Raw genomic sequence first — 18,160 nt, forward strand, 5'->3', positions numbered from 1 at the left:
AAAACCTTTTTCAAAAACTATAAAAAACACAAAACAAATCAAACGTCAATTTCTACCCCGAACTACGAGGTTTTGATCCTTCACGGGTACGTAGGCAGAGGACACTCGTCCTTCCAAATCAATAAAACGTAGATAATTTAGGTCTCTAATTTTCTTTTATCATCGCTAATTCCATTTTTTAAAGCAAGCAAGTTTATAGCACAAAAGTTAAATAAAATCAAGAGGTTCTCGTAGAATACTACGAATATTTAGGGTGCTTAACACCTTCCCTAAATATAACCAACCCCCGAACCCTTAATCCCTAAAAACGTGGTATTTGAACCTTTTTCCACTTTCTTTTGAAAATAATTAAATGTTCAGTCGTGAAATCAAAAACGGGTCTTTGACCGTCCGAAAAATGACGCGACAAGTCCCTATAAAGTCACTAGTTTTTAAGTTTAGTCCCTATAATGTTTTAATGGTAATTTTATTCCTCCAAAATATTAATGTAGTTTGTAAAAATAGTCGATATTTTGAATTTTTTTTTACAAAAAATGTATACTTTTAGTCCTCCAAAATTGTCCCTATAAAATGCAAATAGGGGCTAAAAGTGAATAAATTTTTTGTAGGAACTAAACTTGAAAGCTTGTAATTTTATGGGGACTAAAAACATATTTAACCCATTTTATTTTGTAAGGTAATTTATAAATATTTTATAAGTATTATATAAAAATGACAAATAATTTCATCAAGAATTAAAAAATTTAATGATTATTTGATATGGGGAAATAATCTAAAAAAGAGAACTAAAAAAAAAACATATAAAGTATTTTATGTGATGATACGGCTCATGAATAAATAGGCTTGATATATAAATTATTACGACAAACATGAGAAACTAGAAAGTTACACCTTTCAAAGATTGGACACAATTGTCCTTATTCTTTGCTTTGAAATTATTGTTTTAGTCTCAAACTTTATAAAATGAACTGCTGACAAATATCAAGATTCCAAGTTACTAGTAAGTAACTTTTATTATTTATAAAATTCCATCACTCCAGACAAGGCTGAGGCATCACTGCTAGCCACATGAAATTTGGAAAATCCAGCTCTCTTACATAAGCTCTCAAATTCTTCTTCGGTTCTTTCCTTTCCAGTTGTTACTAAAAACATGAGATTGTCAATAGCACAAGCATGCTTAGACATATTGCTAGGGTTTGGCACCTCTGGAATTATATAATCCAAAACAATCACTTTCCCATGTTTTGGTAAAGCTTTGTGGCAATTTTTTAAGAACTTCACACATTCTTCATCTGCCCAGTTATGACATACAAGCTGAAATTAATAACGAAAAATAAAATGATTAGGGATTCTTTTTTATGCTATACCAAATTGTTTAAATTATCTATTTTATTTATATTATTGTAGACCAACCTTTAGTACAATGGCATCACCAGTCGGAACACTTTCAAACATATCTCCTCCAACATGCTCCAGCCCTACAAACACAATAAAAGTTTATGGTAGTTCCAAGAAAGAAATTGTGGTTGTGTATAACACAACTCCAAAAAAGCGGTTTGTGAGGTGAGGATTGTCCTCGTATATAAACATATTGTCAGACTATCTCTTATCCATTTTTTTTTTTTTTATATTCTCGTTATTATTATAGTATTGGAATGAAATTTATTTTAAGAGATTGATATATTTTACCTGGATGAGAAGGTGCATTTTGAACAACTTGTGGCATATCAAAATTAATTCCCTTAATTGAAGGATATTGAGAGATAATGAGTTTTAGGGTCTTTCCTACTCCACCTCCAACATCAACCAACGTTGAGACTCCTTCAAATCCTTTGTAAAATTGAAGGATCCTTTTAATTTCTAGTGGACCAGAATGAGCCATTGCTTTGTTACAAGTATCATTCAATTCTTTGTTTGTCTTCGTGTATTGATAAAATGATGTCCCATTGATACTTTGAAAAATATTTTTGACATCAGGATCCAAAATTGCATCCTTTGCATCACCCCTGCAAGAGAACAAAATCATATTATAATTTTTTACCATATATATATATATATATATATATATATATATGGGGTTTGCTACAATAGACCCACTCATTTTCATGAAGGTCTATTTTAGCAACCAACACCTTTTCATTTGGACCAAAAGACCCATGTTTTTGTTTTTTGGGAAAATTAAAACTGAAGGGTACAAATGTAATTGTCATTTATTATTTACTTTTTCTTTTCGTTTTACGAGAAGATTAATGGTTCTCCTCTATCTCCTTCTTCCTTCTCTTCACTGTTTTCTCTTCTTTTCTTTTGTATTTGCCGCTCATCACTTCCATTCACGTGAATACTATATGCTTAATGCTTGTATTGGCATAATGAGCATACTGCTTGTATTGGCAGCACAAACATGTGATCTGTAAAAAAACATAATGAAAAAACATATGTGATTTTCAAACTAGCTAACTTTATTAGATTAGAGTGCCAATACCAAATTTAATTATTCAATTTCTAAATTAAGACGGGTCCTTTGTTTGCAATGGTAATTTGGTAGATGATTATCTTAATGAAATTGATATATCATGATGAGGGTCAAAGAATAAACTCCACAAATAGGTGAAGCAATTATCTGACCCAAAACTGTTACATGAATAACTGCGAAAAAGATGTTGTGTGGCGGAGCTAAAAATCCTGTGGCGGAGCCGGCAGCGACTGAAGCTAACCATGACGTGTTTTTGAGGTTAAAGAAAATCAAGTTTTTTCAAGGAAAGTGGTGAGGGAACAGAGATACCAATAGTGAAGAGAAGGAAGAAAGAGAATGAAGAGGACCATTAATGTTCTCGTAAAAAGAAAAGAAAAAGTAAATAATAAATGACAATCACATTTGTACCCTTCAATTTTAATTTTCCCAAAAAACAAAAACATGGGTCTTTTGGTCCAAATGAAAAGGTGTTTGTTGCTAAAATAGACCTTCATGAAGTGGGTCTATTGTAGCAAACCCCTATATATATATATATATATATATATATATATATATATATATATATATATATATATATATATATATATATTTTCTTACTTTTAGTCCTAAATTTTTGTTTTGGTTCCAAAATATATAAAAGAAATACTTTATTATTCTATGATTCGTTTTAGTCTCTATAATATTTGTATATGATTTTATATAAAAAAAAAATGTCTGTGTATAGCCAAACATGGAAAGATGTTTAGACATTTGGTTTTGTGTATGTTATAGTCCCGAATATTTGGACCATTAATTAAATTTGGATTCCCTGTTGACCCAATTTGTTGAATTTCAATAGGAGTTGTCCCTACCAACTCTCACGAAAAATACTTATTGATAACTTCTTTTTCATTCTAAAACCTTTTTTTTTTTTTTTTTTTTTTAACTTTCTCTCTATAAATGGGTTAATATCATCCCCGATTTTAGCTCGCTTGATAAAAATATTGTATTATGTGTTCGGGAGTCGAAATTTGAACATCCAACTTATTCACCTTAAGAGGTGAATTTTTAGCCACTAAATTACTTGACAAAAAAAGGTTAAGTTCCTCGTCATTTGTTATTCTCTCTATTATTTTAGTACCATAGTTTTGAAAATACAAATTGAAAGATATTTTTTGGACAAAAATAAATAGGGTCTTGTTAACCAATGCTCTTAGGGCACCAGTTAAAGATTCAAATATAAAAATAATTCACAAGTTTTATGTAGATAAAGTTACTTTTTAAACTTTCAATGTATTGAATACATCATTCCTAAGATAAAATTTTCTTTTTAAACTTCTTAACTAGTGCCTAAAATTTCTCAAATAAATTTTGGACGCATCGTAAAAGACCTCCTTTATGACTGATTTGGACTGAAATAAAATTCTCCGAAATAGTGGACAGTCAACAAGCAACAAAGGCATTAAGCAACAAAATAGTGGACAGTCTACAAAAAAAGTAGTGGATATTAGAGCATCATTTGGATGTATTCAGAAATATATGGACATGAAAAGAAGTTAAAGAAGAGTTTTGAAGAAAACATAAATTTTCTTTAACCATCTTTTATTTAGACATTGAAAAATAGTGGATACTAGAGTATCTGGTAATGATTAATTTCAAAGTTAACAAATTGCATATTAACTAAAATTTTATTGAAGGATAAACTTCATTATAAAATAAAGTTTACAATAAATTACTACTATCTATAATTTCATAGGGTCGATTAGTGTTAAAAGGTAAGAATTCAGATGTGCAAGTTGCAAGTTCGAACCCTCTAAAAAGAAGATAAATATGAACAAATTAGTAAGTATTTTATGAATTACATACTTTTTTTTATAGTTTGGATCGACACACTATTCCTTCAATTTAATTTTTTGTTGGAAGAACTTCAATTAAAATTTTTATTATTAAAAAAAATTACTACTAGCTAGCTAGTACTTACCAAACGCTGTTACACCCTCTATGGATTAATGTTGAGAGTGGAGCCAATGAGCCTCCATCACTATCACATGCAAAGTATTGACCAATTGGAGAAAGAGCATAAACTCTTTCTTTCTTACCATCTTCATTGGTACGAATGGAACAAGTGAGAAGAGAGTAACTGGCCAACACAGTCAACATACGTTCAAGCCTCTCAGCCAATTCAGGGTGTTGATTTGGAAGCTCATAAGCAATTTCAGAAGCAGAAAAGCTTGAATGTTCACTTGAATTTTGTAACTTAGCTATGATTTCAAATAAATTGAGATCAACAGCAGCATTTAGTATTGCAGGAAAAACCCTACTAAAACATAATAACAATGCAGAAAGATAAGCATCATCAACTTTTTCTACCTCATTAGTAGCAAGATTATTTTGCTTAGTATTGGAACTCATTTTTGCTAGGTTCTTTATGGCACAATTCGTTTGTTTGTTTTTTTGAGTTATTTGCTTCAACTTTGTAACCCTATATATAGACACAATGTATCCATATATTGTTGGATTAATTGTTTAATTAATATCAATTATGGATTTACAATAATCAATTATTATAAGTTAATGTCATAATATAAACTATGGTCTATTGTGTTAAGCATTAATTAGTTGATGACTATGTGTGATTGGACTATTCTTTCTAAATGGACCGTGATGGGTTGGACCATTTAGCTAAGCCCAATGAGAGGTCCTGCCTTCAGCCGTTTAGCTATTTAAACGTCATCCCATCAGACGGTTATTCTATTCTGAACATTCTGGTGCTAAACGGAATGAGGGTAGTCATCCTTCTCATCCTTGTGACAGTTATCGTTTATGAACCTAAAACTTGAAGGTACACAATTTCTTCTTCCTTTCTTTATTATTGACAATATGCTATAATTTGTATCTAATGATCTATGGTTAAACACTAAATTTTTTATCAATTGGTATCATAGGCAAATTGGATACATATCTCTATGTTGAATATGAATATGATAGTCTATCGATGCATTGCTCTTGCCCTATTTTATTGAATCACTTTTGATTTACACTTAAAAAATATAAAGTCAAACACTCCTCTTGATACAGTAGCGAAACGGTAAAGCCATTTATTCATTAGTTCCATTGTTAATTTGTATACATGCTTGAATCCAATTTTCGGGAAAAATTATGTATAGGTTATTTTGGGTCAATTTTGTCGTTTCTATTTGTAGGATTCATCAGCATTCGCATGAATCTGTATTAACCGAATTAGTATTCAAATGAATCTCAAAGTCTGAAACGGATAAAACCCCAATTTCTTTGACATCGGAATTTTCTCAAAACACGCCCTATTTTCGATCTATGATCTCTCCCGAATGGATTAATCATTTGTGAAATTGAAAGTGGTCTTATCTTAATCGATCCATTCCGATCCTAACCCATGATCAGGGGCGTTTCTAAGGCCCGGCGAGCCCGGGCTCCGGCCCAATTTTTTTGCAATTTCCTATGTAAAACCCCTTGAATTTCTTATATAAACCCCTATAAATTTGACAATTTCTTTAAATTTTTTATTATTTGCTTGCAATTTCTTATGTAAACCCCTATAAATGTATAGCAAATTTTTTTTTCGTCCGGGCTTTATAAAAATCCTGGCTCCGCCACTGCCCATGATCGATCGTTATTTTCTGAATATTGTAGTGCTAGATCGATTCGGGTCATTCGCGGGTCATTACGACCCGTTTCTGGGAATAACTTATACTATATATATTCTTGATTTTAAGTTATTGAGAAGATATGATTTGAAATAAATTATTCTCAATTTAAATTTTATGATTTTTAATATTTTTGGCATTATAAATATTCTAATATAATCTATTCTTTAAATTATATTTTCTTAGCATAAAAGATCCAAAGTTTAGTACTTGATCATTCTTTTGGCGACATATTTAAACTTAGACACTTGTCTCTAATTTTTGTCACAAATTGATTTGAAGGGTCCTAATAATATTTTGTTTTCAAAATGAGTATAGTGAGTTGTATATTATATATGTCATTTATATTAATTGAATCTAAAATTGACATATTTCTCTTTAATATACATTCTTATAGTTTCTATTATACTCTCTAACCCAGACCTGTAATTTATCACTCTAAATTTTGTGACAAACACTATTAACTATCTAATTATGTGTCTTGTCGCAATTAAATGTTTGGATCACAATAATATTAAATTATATATAGTGAATAATGCATTATTGCATTTTTATGCTAAAATTCTACTTATGAATTAAAATTTGTACGCCTCCTTGTTGTTTATATGCTAAATATTATCTAAACAACTTATTAATCATTGGGGCAATTTCAAATCAATTTTAAATCATCCTTACAACTGAACACTTATATAAATCATAATGATTTATAATTAGAGTCTCATATATGTTTAGTTATAATGACTTATTCTCTATTCATGATTATTTTGAGATGACTATATTATAAGATATTTTTGTTAAGTCATCAAAAGTCATTGACTCTAAGCATAAGGTTGAATGTCACACACTACGAGGTAAGTCGTGATTTAATTATTTTATCCTCTTGTGACTTATCGTATATTATTGCACATATGAAAACATTTATTCATTCTTCTCTTTTGTTGTGCAATTATGATATCCTATATAGAAGTGAAATCCCTTTTCCATAATATTCTAAATAAAACTCTATAATTATTATATATTATTACTATAATACTCCATGTTGTATTTATATTCTAATTCTAATTTATAGTGGGAGTATTGAAAATTTATTCTAAGAGTTCTACTCTAGATAAAATAGAAAACTAATTGTCACACTTGTATTCTAAATAATAACTTTTGTGATGATATAGTTCTTACTTATTATCCGTAAAATCCTTGAATGAGATTACAATAAGTAAGTTACTTTGTTAAAAGTCATGTAGAAAACTATATAGATTTTGCAATCCAATATTATTCTAATTTTAAATTAAATTTCTACTTAAATGTTATTTTTTATGTATATAAATATTTTGGATTGCTACTATCCCTTTGTTATGTGAGTGACAGACATACCCTATCGGTGTGACGTTACTTAACATGATCATTTTGTGATAGAGAAATAGTTAAATATTTTATTTAAAATATCTTTCAAACCTTTTAATTCAACCATCATTATATATTCTCTATCAAGTGGGAGAATCATTGCTCTGTATTGTGTAACGTGATGGACATACCCTATCGGTATGACATTACTTAACATAATCATCCTTTTGTGGGTAAGAAAAATACCTTCTTAATTTAACTATCATTCTTCAACAAGCAAGGAAAATTCTACATGTCAATTATATCTCATAAACAAATATATTTATTTGTTTTATAACTCTCTATATAAAATTATTGTAGAGATTTATATTGAGGATATTAATTATATTCTTTTCTCATAAACTATTACTCACTTCCATATCCTATTATATTATTGTAAACTTATTTAGTAAAAAGCAATATGTCAAAATGCAAAATTTTTTAACAACTCCATTGAGAAAAATTTATTTATACATTATTCTAAATAATTATAAATGGTATATTTGAGATATTTTATTTTACCATTTTACTATATTTTGACATGTTCTATACTAGTGTAACGCCCCGTGCCAAGCACGGAATACATTTTATTTAAATTTTTTTAGCGAGGTTTACACATAAATAAGTTTTTTAGATATTATTTGACTTTTTTAGTTTGATTTCATTCAAAATTTTGATATTATATAGTACTTTATCTTCATATTTAAAATTAAGACAGAGTTGGCAGGGACATGCCAACTCTGCTTAAAATAGTGAGAAAAAGTATAATTATGCTTAAAATATAAAAATACTATAAATAATTACTATATTCTTAAAAATATATCTAATTAATAAGATGTATGATTACCTATGTTATAATCTATCATTATGGCTCTGCCCTCTCTTTAGAAATCTTCCACCACCTCTCTTTAGAAATTGTTTCCCCTTTTTTCCAGGCAAACACTTCCTCCTTCTTAATGTTCCTAACCGAAACCCACAAACTAAAACATCCATCAAACATGGGGAAGAAAAAGGTAGGAGATCTATGTCAATCCCACTCAATTTCATGCAAGTTCTTCAACTCCTCAATGATGATCCTAAGAGTAAGGTTAAAAAATTCTTCTGGTATGCTAATGTGGGATAGATCATGCAACTAAAAATAAAGGTAATCGTTTTACCATTTATTAGAAAATGTATTTACTAAAAGGATTGTGGAAAAAAAAATCTCATTCATCAAAATAAGCATACATTTTCTTTAGTTCTTTTTGTCTCCATAATTTAATCGTTGAATTTGATCTTAGTTGATTGAAAAGAATTTTGTAACATAATTTTCCATCTCTAAAGAAACAAATAAAATGGTTCAAGTAAATGAATAAATATGTACGTTTTAATGGTATTAAATAATCAAGTTGATAGTTATAAATACTTCCTTAAAAAAAAGTTATAAATACTTGCCTAGGAACAACTTAACTTTTGCCAACAAAATTGTCAGATTCGCCTTTTTAAATTTACCGGAAGATAGAAAAAAGAGTATGTTCAAACTGATATCTCTTAAAAATTAATTGAAAAATAATTAAAATAATAATTAAATATCATAATGTATTATATATTAAAAATAAAAACAAATCGATTTCACCCATTCGAATTCAATTCAATGTTCTTGTAATGTATCTTTGTATTCTCCATCAATATCCACCACAATTAGTTTAATTTCTTTCATTCTTCAAAGCTTACTTAAGTTAAATTTATTTTATTGAATCCTTATTATTTTTAGTGTGGAGTGAGTGCGGAAGCTAGGAAAGTCAATTGAGTTAAGTGAGATAAGGCGTGTCTTGGTCGATATAGTTGTTGCTTGGGGATTTGTATAATGCAGAATTTTAACTTATCTTTGTTACATGAATGGTTTTGGAGGCTAATATGGGTCAATGAGTTTGCATTTTAAGTCTTAGCTTCTTAGAATAGGTTGGGTGAGTTCATGTGAAGAGTGGGGACAGTTAGACGTATGTGTGGTAAAATTACTTTCATGGTGTTAAAATAGGGGCGGAGATGGGGATTAAAAATTGGTTTGATGACAACTTGATGATAGTGGAGATTAATGAGAAAAATACTCTTTTTTTTGCCATGATTTGTGGTTGTAGAGTGGTCCTTTGTGTGATATATTTAGAAGGACTTTTGAGTTATATCAAAATAACTCTATGCCATTTAAGGAGATACGTTGGTTAGGGTTGGATGGGGTGGAGTCGATGTCATAGAATTTTTCTTGGAATGAGGTGCAGGGGATATATTGTTGTTATTTGTTGGACAACATTATTTTTAAGGCTAGCGTTTTTTGATAAGTTTCTTGAAAGTTGATCATGGTGAATGGTACCCTGACAAAGGGGTATATCATCTAATGATGCAAGTGGAGCGTGATGAACCTATGGCTCTAAAAAATCTCATTAGGAACAAAATTGCTCCTCTAAATATCTCTTTCTTTTCGTGGAGGCTCTTGAATATCTGAATTCTAACAAATGGCAACTTAGCTTGATGAAGTATTTAAAATATGAACTTATTTTTATGTTCTGGCAGATGTGGAAAAGAGGAAAATTATCTTTTTTATTTTTAGTGTGAATTCTTTGGTAGCATATGACATAATATTCTAAAGTGGTTGGAATTATTGTGTTTTTCCAATTAATTATTGTGAGGGTACTCTTCATTTCAGTGGTTCTCAATTGTTTCAAAAAAAGTTGGTTTTAGTTTTCAGTTGATTTTGTTGACTTGCATTTTGAATATTTGGAAAGACAAAAATTCTTACATTTTTGTCACAAGAACCAGCTTACGGTGTTGTTAGATAAATTTACAATTCTCGTTTAGTGGTTACAAAATGCTAAGAAATCATGTACGTATTTTGAGTTGAAATGTTGGTGGAATAATCTTTCTACTTGTCTTGGTTATTCTACCTCAAGATTTGGTTCTTTTGTATCTATGCATCTTGAACTTTGTATTTTCCTTTGTTGGGTACATCTTGTGCTTGAAGGGTTTTTAATATAATTGATTTGACGTCTTCATACAAACAAAATCCACCCCAGTCAAGACACCAACTACATCAATATATAATTTATTTCATGTTGTTAGAAAGGGATGGGGTTTTGAAATTAGTTTGATGATAAAAATATGATTCAAATTACATTTCATGTCGTAAGAATCATTGAAAACATCATATGCAGTGTAAACGAATACATATTTGTAGGGACCAAAGAAAATTTAGATATTTTGACTTTTGTGTTGATTGTAAAATTCAATTTGTATTCATTGTGTGATGGTCTATACGAACCACTGTTGCAAGCAACATCAAATGAGGAAATCATGAACACCATTCCCTCTTGGAGCTGCTCCTTGAACTTGTAGATCAATGTTCTTCGTATAGACGCACCTATTCGATCACCCTAGATAACAAAGATTAAAACACTATACTTTTAAAAAAAATACAAAAAAAAAACGGTATGAAAAAAGTACATTTTCGATCCATTAGAACCAACTCCATAGAAAATGGTAGTTTTTTTATTTTTGTAGTCTTAAACAAACCAAGCACGAACAACCCTCATAACTAATGTCCACGATTGTTTTCTTGGCGAAACATCAGAGATGAAGTCGTGTTTCGTAAACATTTTTCTTTGCAATAGAAAAAATTCCAGAAATAACTTAGAATATATATATCAGAGAACCAGAGAACAGAAAAAGAAGAACTATATTTTGTGATTGTTGTGTACTCGTACCCAAAAGCGCTACTATTTATATAGAAAAATAGTGCCATAACGATTAATATCTAGTAATTATTAATTTGACCGTTTTAAAATTAATATTATCAACGTATTTAATATTATAAAATGTGCATTAAATGATTAGATTATATTTCATGTAACCTACAAAAAATTAACATCATAACATTTGAAATTTAATAATATCTTATTAATATTAAGTAACATAATTTTGTAACGAATAAAAATTAATTATATAACTTAAAAACTAATTACTACAATTAAATTTTTAATTAGTAGGTTACTGTCATAGTGTAACAGACCAAAATTCAAATATAATTTTTTCAAGTTATTTATTATAATTTTGTAACGTACCAAATTTTTAATGTACCATATAAATGTTAATCGAATAATAATTATATTAATAATTATTTGATTGTAACGTACAAATTTTTAATGTAACATATAAATTTTAATCAAAACAATTATTATATTAATAATTATTTGATTGTAACAAACTATGTATTTTATCTACAATATAATGTTTAAAAAAAACGGTTTTTTAATAATAATTATAATTATTAAGCTTGTATTAAAAATTAGGAGAAATATTTGGAACAAATGCCAAGTAGGATTATGATGATGTGGACATCTTTAGAAGAGAGAATTTTGGAATAGGCTATTTCTAAAAACTCTAAATTGTTAGTATAAAGATTATTGCTATTCTTTAATACTTATGGAAGCTTGTGACTATTTTCTCTTATATCCTCAGTAATAATAAAATATAAGTCTTGTGTACTTCCGCTGCGTGTAACCTAATCTTTTCTCAAATGTGTGTAATTATAATTGTAGAATTTGAGTTTTGAGTGAGTTAATAAAATTGTGAATAGAGTTTTATATTCTATTTTATAACACTAGAGACTTATCTCACTCATATGATGATAAACCTTTTATATAATTATCATCCTCTGTCATATAAAGGTTAGTATATTTATAAAACTCTTTGAAATTTTAATTGCGAAAAAGGGAGATTTTGTGTTATAAAATTCTTAAATGAAAATTTACATTCTCCTTAATTCTAAAAGCAAAATATGTGGTTAACTCGAAACTCAATTCTTGATAATATCTGCCATGCCATTCATAAATTATATATAGGTAGGGTTTCTGTAACACCCACAACGTGGCTTTCGATATCCCGCCAGTTGGATACAAAAGGTTCTAGCCAGTTGGAACGGGCACTATCCGTAAGGATGACCCCACGTTAATAAGAGGAACCGAATCACATCGGAATGAGAGGGATCCGGAGGCCGTGTAGGTATGGGACTACATGGTTGAAGGAAGGCTTATAAGAATTGTTAGGTACTACCCATATCAACAAGATGCATCCTCTTTTCGGTAGCCCATTCCATAAGAACTCCACAGTTAAGCGTGCTTGGCTTGGAGTAGTACTAGGATGGGTGACCTACCGGGAAGTTTCCCGGTAAGCATGTGAGTGAGGACAAAGCATGATGAAAAAACTCGTGTTGGTTTGTGGGGTTAGTCGGCAATCCTGAAAGCAGTCTGGGATGTTACAAATGGTATCAGAGCAGACCTCTCCCAGTACGGTGTGGTTCGGGGACAAACCAGGCGGAAGCTGGTGGGCATGTAACACCCACAACGTGGCTTTCGATATCCCGCCAGTTGGATACGAAAGGTTCCCACCAGTTGAAACGGGCACTATCCGTAAGGATGACCCCACGTTAATAAGAGGAACCGAATCACATCGGAATGAGAGGGATCCGGAGGCCGTGTAGGTATGGGACTACATGGTTGAAGGAAGGCTTATATGAATTGTTAGGTACTACCCATATCAACAAGATGCATCTTCTTTTCGGTAGCCCATTCCATAAGAACTCCACAGTTAAGCGTGCTTGGCTTGGAGTAGTACTAGGATGGGTGACCTACCGGGAAGTTTCTCGGTAAGTATGTGAGTGAGGACAAAGCATGCTGAAAAGACTCGTGTTGGTTTGTGGGGTTAGTCGGCAATCCTGAAAGCAGTCTGGGATGTTACAAATGGTATCAGAGCAGACCTCTCCCAGTACGGTGTGGTTCGGGGACGAACCAGGCGGAAGCTGGTGGGCATGTAACACCCACAACGTGGCTTTCGATATCCCGCCAGTTGGATACGAAAGGTTCCCGCCAGTTGGAACGGGCACTATCCGTAAGGATGACCCCACGTTAATAAGAGGAACCGAATCACATCGGAATGAGAGGGATCCGGAGGCCGTGTAGGTATGGGACTACATGGTTGAAGGAAGGCTTATAAGAATTGTTAGGTACTACCCATATCAATAAGATGCATCTTCTTTTCGGTAGCCCATTCCATAAGAACTCCACAGTTAAGCGTGCTTGGCTTGGAGTAGTACTAGGATGGGTGACCTACCGGGAAGTTTCCCGGTAAGCATGTGAGTGAGGACAAAGCATGCTGAAAAGACTCGTGTTGGTTTTTGGGGTTAGTCGGCAATCCTGAAAGCAGTCTGGGATGTTACAGTTTCATAATATCATTGAGTTACCACTTGTGTTAATAATTCTGCAATATTCATGTGCAAAATATGTGGTTGAGTTTATGAAAGTCTATTATTTAAAATTAATATAACCACTTATGTTGATAATCTTGCACTCAAGTATCCCACTGTTGATTTGATTATTACATTATTAAAATTTTTCTATATATCAGTGACCACTATTGAGAATCCCACTTACTCTTGTTTATATATATGTGGGATTAGTGGGAGTGTGTACACAACACTATATACTATGAGCTCAAATGAAATCTCACTTTTGTTTATATATATATGTGAGATCAAGATAAATTTGTACACAATACTATATACATACAATTTAAAATTCTCGTTGTTATACACTAATTTTGGACCTAAAAATACTAGTCCAATTCTTCTTTTCTTGCATTACAAGCTATTTGAACTATCTTTGATCAGTTGCATCTTTCTCTGCATTTTATTTCAATTTTATTTGCAAAATTCACATGCAGGGGCATTTTAGTCATTTCCTATGTCAAGTGTCTCTCAGTCTTTCAAAATTTTGTTTGAAGTCCTTTCAAGTAGTGTGAATAAGTCTCTGTATCATTCTATGTCAAAATCCATTTTTAAAATTGCATTTGAAGCCATTTTGAGTCAGTTTTGCCCCTAGGGGCATTTTGGTCATTTCAAGTGTCAAGTCACTGTTTAAATCCTAAAAATTGTCTCTGAGTCTTTTAATTTTGCTTGTATAAGCCTTTGTTTCATTTCTCTGTTAAAAATCCATTTTAAGTTTGCATCTGAGTCATTTTCAGTCGTTTTAGCCCTAGGGGCATTTTAGTCATTTCACACAAAATTTCGGCAGAGAGAGGTTACTTTAAAGTACCTCATTTAGGCCATTGGTTCGTTTTAGTCCGTTTTGTCAATTTTAGACGTTTCGCTTTACGTTATTTTCCAATTACCAATTTTAATTCATTTTATTTTTATTTTTAGTCCTAAATTCCTAAAAATTGCATTTTAGTCCATTTTTGTCCAAGTCATAGTCCAGTGCCACATGTCAGTCTTTTATTTGTCCTAAAGTTAGTTACGCCACATGGCAGTTTGTTATTGGTCCAGTCCATACACTTGTCAGCTATAAATCCAGTCACAGGCCCAGTCATCATTCACTATTCATTTTTCCACTTTTCACCATTCATTTCTTTCCACATCATCACAAACACCTTTTCTCATTCTCTCTCCTGCCAAAACAGATCAAACACAGAAAAAAGGGATGAACACATCGAAGTTCATCAAGAACTTCATCATCCAAGAACCCTAACAACTTTCTCAGATTCCAATCCAGCACCAACACAGAATCATCATCAACAATTCACATCGCAAAATCAACAAAAACACCAGAAATCACATCAGATTGAGAATCAATTCGCAAATTGTTCATCAACAACAAATCGCGAATTCAAGCTCAGAATCCAGCATCAAAGTCACAAAATCTGAGTTCAATTCCAGGCACGAATCAAACGCAAAAACACATCACAAGTTCGAATCAAGAAATCACAACCTGAGTTCGTTGCAAGCTTGCAACAAATTCAGTTACTCAGAAGTGCAAAGGAGAAGAAGAAAGAAGGACTCGTGAATCACGAAGAAGGAGAAAGGAATTGCCAGTCCAAACGAACGAAAGGTATTCTCCTACCGTTCATCTTTCATTTGAAATATCCAGAAGTTAGAAGTTTAGATCTAGGACATTTGAGCATGCTCCTCGAAAATCTAAGGCCAGAATAAGGACGAGGAAGATGAGACGGTTATTTTGGTGTAAAGAAACTTAAAAAACGTAAAAAAAAATGCTCCGGTACGGTGGCGCCGCCGGCGAACCACCGCACCGGAGCAAACTCCGGTCATCTTCCTCATCTTGTTGTTCGCAGAGCTCCTCTCTCTAGGATAACCTAGAGAGAGAAATGTATGTGTGTTTTGAGTAACTTCTCTCTGAAATTCCTTTTTATACCATGCCTGTGCATCTCACGCGCGCGCGTACACCATAGTAGCGTGCTCCCCTGGCCTTTGGACCATCAGATCTAGGTTTGAGAGAGTCTGGATCAATCCAACGCCCCTGATGCGTTTGGATGATCCAAGATCCATCTCTGTATGGGCCTGGACGTCTGTTCTTCACAGATCTTTCGTTTTTGCCTATTTCCTGCTATGTGCACCACTGGATCTTGTTTTTTACACCCTTGTTTGTCCAAAATTGTTCACAAAAATCCTAAAATTTTTTCTATGTGTTCTTAATACTTCTTACAACATGTTTGTGACCTTTTATTGTGCTAAAAAATTGAGAGAAGTATTTTAAGCATTTCTTTTCCCATTTTTTTGTTAGGATTAGTAATTTTCTTGTGTCTTTACCCAAAAATCCTTTAAAAATTCCTAAAAAGTTTCCTATGTGTTCTTGATTGTTTTTTGACATTTTTGTGATGCTGATTATGTTTTAAAATCTTGATTGAAAAGTATGTAGTATTTTCTTGTGAAATGTTTACTTGTTTTGTTAAAAAATTGTGAAGTTTATATGTAGTTTGAGTCCAAAAATCTTGTGAAAAATTCTAAAAATTTTCATACACATTTCTTGATAACTTTGTGGTGTTCTTGTGTCAAGTTTACATAAAAAAAATTGGTGAGCATGGTGTGGTTAATTTTCCTAATGCTTTGTGACATTTTATGCTAAAAAATAAATGAAAATTCATTTGATTTCAATCCAAATTGCTTGATGAATGTTGGTGACCTATACCTTTTGATTCCATAGGATTTAGCTACTGTTTGTGTTTGATATTAGTGCATGAGTATGAATTTTGATTAGTTACTTAGCTTGCAAGTTAGTTGAATAGTTAAATAATGCAAGTATGTTCAAAGTTTGTTTCAAAATGCCAAGAAAATCATGTAGCCTTAATTTCCCTTCCAAGACTTTATTATAAACCTTTTAAAATGTAATTGGAATGTGAGAATTATAGGTCACTTGGTTCTTGCATTTTATGAATAAATTTTAGCTATATTTGCACTCTTTTGCCTTTATTTTCTATCCTTTATGTCCTAGTACTTCTCTTGCTTTATTTCCTTTGATATTGCTCTATGCTACTAACCTTTCCATTTCATGTTTCATATTCATCATAAGCATTCCCACTTCATCTTCTTCTTCATCTAATTTCTTGCATTTTAAGTTACAATTTCATGCCAAGTTTAAAATGTAAATACTTAGAGGTTTTGTAATATTTTACCTTCATGCAATTTTAATTTCTTGGCAAAGAGGCCATAGAATGTATTTAGGGTATGATGTAAAGGACAATGGACTCTAATGATGTACACCGACACAAGCACTGACACATGCACACACATCACTATATAGCTAGAATATGCATGTTTAGATGTATGTTTAGGATTGTATGTTTAGATGTATGCCTAGGGTTTATACTTAGAAAAAACCAATTTTCCAAACAAATGTGAACAACTTCACTCAAACCTTTTCCGAATAAACCTTGGGATCCAATATCCCATTGTATTTTTCTTTTCCATTTTCTTAATCAAATTTCAATGAAAATAATCAAACTTTGACCATATTTTGCAATTCACTAATTCAACCTCACTATTTCCTAATCTCATGCCTTCAAGGCCTCTCAATCTCCATTCTTCAAAATCCTATTTTCAAACTTAAAATCAACCAACAAAAATAAAAACATTTTTTGGAAGAGAACTACGGTGGATTTGATCCCTTAAACGGGTACGTAGGCAAGGAACAAAATTCCTTCAATTCAACTAAAATAAAAATTCAAACACTATTCTTCTCCCTCCAATTCTTCACTTAGCAAATTTTAGGTGTAAATAACATTTTCAAATAGCATTTAAAAATAAAAGCGCGCGCGTAGAAATTAAAGACGGTTCCTATAGGTTACTATAGTCGTTATGGGTGCCTAACACCTTCCCGTAGCGAAAACAACTCCCGGACCTCGATTCTCAAGGGTTTTGCTTACTTTTTCCCTTCCCAAGAAAAAATAAGATATCACCGGTTTAAAAGGTTCAAACATAATCAATGTTTGACACCCGAAAACCAAGATAAAACACTCGTCATTGCCATATACTCTAGTGCACACTATAAAATATGGCATAGTTTAAGAGACTTTAAACTTTAGTCTCATTCTATTATATTGGGATATATATTAAAATTCTCTTAATCTCAATAAGCATCATAATTGAATGCTTAAGTCAATTTTGTTGGAATATGCACAATAACCTATTTGCATGCAAATAAATATTGTGCTTCTCTTTTACCAACATTCCACATTTTATGCGGTAATAAATAATAAGTACAATGTATAATATCAATACTCCTATCGAGTATGATATTGTGTTCTTAAAGTACTTATAAACTGAGATAAT

General features: G+C 31.5%; 1 protein-coding gene across 1 annotated transcript; it reads right to left on the reverse strand.

Annotated features, from left to right (window-relative positions):
* Window positions 1–830: 830 nt before the first annotated feature.
* LOC146953626 (isoliquiritigenin 2'-O-methyltransferase-like) lies at window positions 831–4,913 on the reverse strand. Its single transcript, XM_085710899.1, has 4 exons — window positions 4,434–4,913; window positions 1,690–2,006; window positions 1,414–1,478; window positions 831–1,314 (listed from the first exon to the last, which is right to left on the reverse strand). The coding sequence occupies exons 1-4, from the start codon at window positions 4,862–4,864 to the stop codon at window positions 1,015–1,017; spliced, it is 1,113 nt and encodes a 370-aa protein (XP_085567025.1). The 5' UTR covers window positions 4,865–4,913; the 3' UTR covers window positions 831–1,014.
* Window positions 4,914–18,160: the final 13,247 nt, after the last annotated feature.

Source organism: Medicago sativa, chromosome 1 (assembly GCF_051527215.1).
Source record: "Medicago sativa cultivar Bolivia chromosome 1, Bolivia_mono, whole genome shotgun sequence".
Taxonomy (NCBI): domain Eukaryota; kingdom Viridiplantae; phylum Streptophyta; class Magnoliopsida; order Fabales; family Fabaceae; genus Medicago; species Medicago sativa.